Consider the following 2,381-nt stretch of genomic DNA (forward strand, 5'->3'; position numbering starts at 1 on the left):
AGGGACACTTACGACAGCTTAACATTTTCTCCGGCTTGATGTGTTCCTTGCTGTGCTCCCAAAAGCTTAGCTTTGTAACGGCGACAAATTCGCATTGTTTGCATTTAAAAGTTTTTACTTTTCCATGCGAATTGACAGCGGGGACTCTGAGTCCGGGTTCCTCGTCGAAGTCATCATCGAGACCGGATCCGTCGCGTCCGTCATCTCCTTCGGGTTTATTCTGGTTACCATCGAATCCGGAATCGTGGAAGCGTTCGTACGAACGCGTCTCATGATCTCTATCCGGTGAGCCAGGTGGTGATTTAGGCGGGGTAGCGTCGGCTCTTGATATAGGTGTGGATACATGGACCGGCGGTGCTAATGTTCTTGGAGAATATGAGGTTTCGTAACCTGGTGAATGACCGCGATCCTCGTTGTGGCGAGCCTCAAAGCCAGGGGGTGTGAGCAGGTTGTAGGGCATTCCGTTTTGATATGATCCCAAATGCATGCCGAGATTAGCTTTGGCTTTGAGTGCCATGTTTTCGTAGAAAGGCATTGCTTCGCCGGCGCTGCCGACACTGCGCGGCGAGTGACCGTTAGAATCCTTGCTCGAAGAGGAAGGCGAAGCGCTGTGAAATCCTTCCGAGTAGAATCCGCTCGTTTGATCCTTTGCAAAGCCGCCCTCTTCCATTGGTTCGGATTTCTAAAAAGATGAACACAAATATAGAATACTAAAGTAATCGACTAATATCACTGTTCAAAAATGTATTAATATGGTGGTATAAGACTCATTAAAATTAAATGATTCCTCATTTCTCTATGTAATTAAAATCTAATATATAATACTTACAATAGTGGGGGGCTGTAATAGCGAGCTCCAGTTGGGAGAATGCGCGTGGGGGCCGGGCGGCATGCCGGCCGGGGATGCACAGCTCAGCATTCCTGTAATAGTTGAAAATAATGAAAAACTTGAACAATAAAGTTATATGGTATTATACTCCATTGATGAAATAATGTTTGCCTTCAGGAAGTACAATGTGTATTTCAAAGCACTGATGCTAGAGAGTCGAGTAATGAGAAATGTACTTAAGAAAACTCTTAAGTCAGCGAAATTCTTGAAGGTTTAGACTGTAAATTTGGAGAAGGAGTTTGGAGTGGTTATAACTATTGATTTATGATATCATTTAAGATCATTCTTATCCGAAAACAAAAAAATAGCGGTATTTTTCTTTTTGGATACTGCAAATGTTTATCTATAGTGGCTAACAAATTAAGAGCTTTATGTAAATTAATACTATTGTCGGCCCTTTTGTCAACTTAATGCGGTGATTATTGATGCCGCCATAAAGTAGTTAACAAATATACTAATGTTGTAATAATATTAAGTGTTAAACAAACAATATTCAAAAATGATGTAATTAATGTAGGTCGACGTGTAAAATGCATTATTGCAAATATTAAATTTAACAAGCTATTTTCGTTTGAACTACTTTAGGAAATATGCGTACTAAAGGTAAGTCCTGCAAGTAGAATTTAATTCCAGTTGCCTATTATAAAGATAAATAATACATTGTTTCTTCCGGGTTACCAATACCTGAAGGAACTAAATTTTAAAATTGTTTAACCGATCGAATATCATATCTGCGAGTACTTTTTATTAGTGTTTAAGACATCAACTTTCTTCTGAATCTCAAGTCTAATATAAATAGTACATCGAGAAAAGGTTCAGTACTGGTCGCGTTGATTTGTATTTAATTAAACAATTCCTCCATTAAGATAAAAGTGTAGGTATCTATTTAGATGCTTGCAACACAAGACAAAAGTTGCCAGAAACCAGGGAAATATCGATGCCAAAAACAAAAAAATCTCGTGACTGGCATGCTAAGTGTTACAATTATTAAAAAAAATAATAAGCAACGGAACTTAAAAATCAGTATGTAATAAAATAAGAACAATTGTGGTTTAACTGTAAATGTAAATGCAAATTGAAGAAAAGAGTTTTAGTGGCCGTGAATTTTCCGCGTTCCGCTGCAGTTTTGATGCAATAGTTTTTTACTACGTGCTTTGATCGGTTTTGCGAATGTTTCTTTCATAAAAATCGCAACGATTTTGAAGTAGTTCGTGTTTTTATCGCTATATATCGGTTGCGTAATTTGGTTGTTTTTGCAAAATCCGCATGTGAAGCGTGTGTTTGTGGGTAAAGCGAAATTCGCAATATGCAGCACGTAGCCATTAGTTTTTCGTAATACAAGATACTGTTAAATATTGACAAACGTTCCGACGGCACACATTATAACTTAGGTTCTACCGATATTAATCAAATGAAGTTTTAGTTAATAAAGATAAAAACGTTTCGTAATACTACTAAGCGTGTTAACATGTTTTATATGTAAAATAAAAAA

General features: G+C 37.5%; 1 protein-coding gene across 1 annotated transcript in view; it reads right to left on the bottom strand.

The window, feature by feature from the left end:
- The window catches only part of LOC106111007 (protein hunchback), a 2,065-nt gene extending 1,146 nt beyond the window's left edge, over positions 1-919 (bottom strand). Inside the window, exons 1-2 of the mRNA XM_013292975.1 lie at positions 830-919; positions 7-682 (exon numbers count right to left, since the gene is read on the bottom strand). Of these exons, the coding sequence (XP_013148429.1) occupies positions 7-682; positions 830-919 (766 nt within the window). The remainder of the gene's footprint in view (positions 1-6; positions 683-829) is intronic.
- Positions 920-2,381: the final 1,462 nt, after the last annotated feature.

The sequence above is a fragment of the Papilio polytes genome, unplaced genomic scaffold, assembly GCF_000836215.1.
Source record: "Papilio polytes unplaced genomic scaffold, Ppol_1.0 DF824180.1, whole genome shotgun sequence".
Taxonomy (NCBI): Eukaryota; Metazoa; Arthropoda; class Insecta; order Lepidoptera; family Papilionidae; genus Papilio; species Papilio polytes.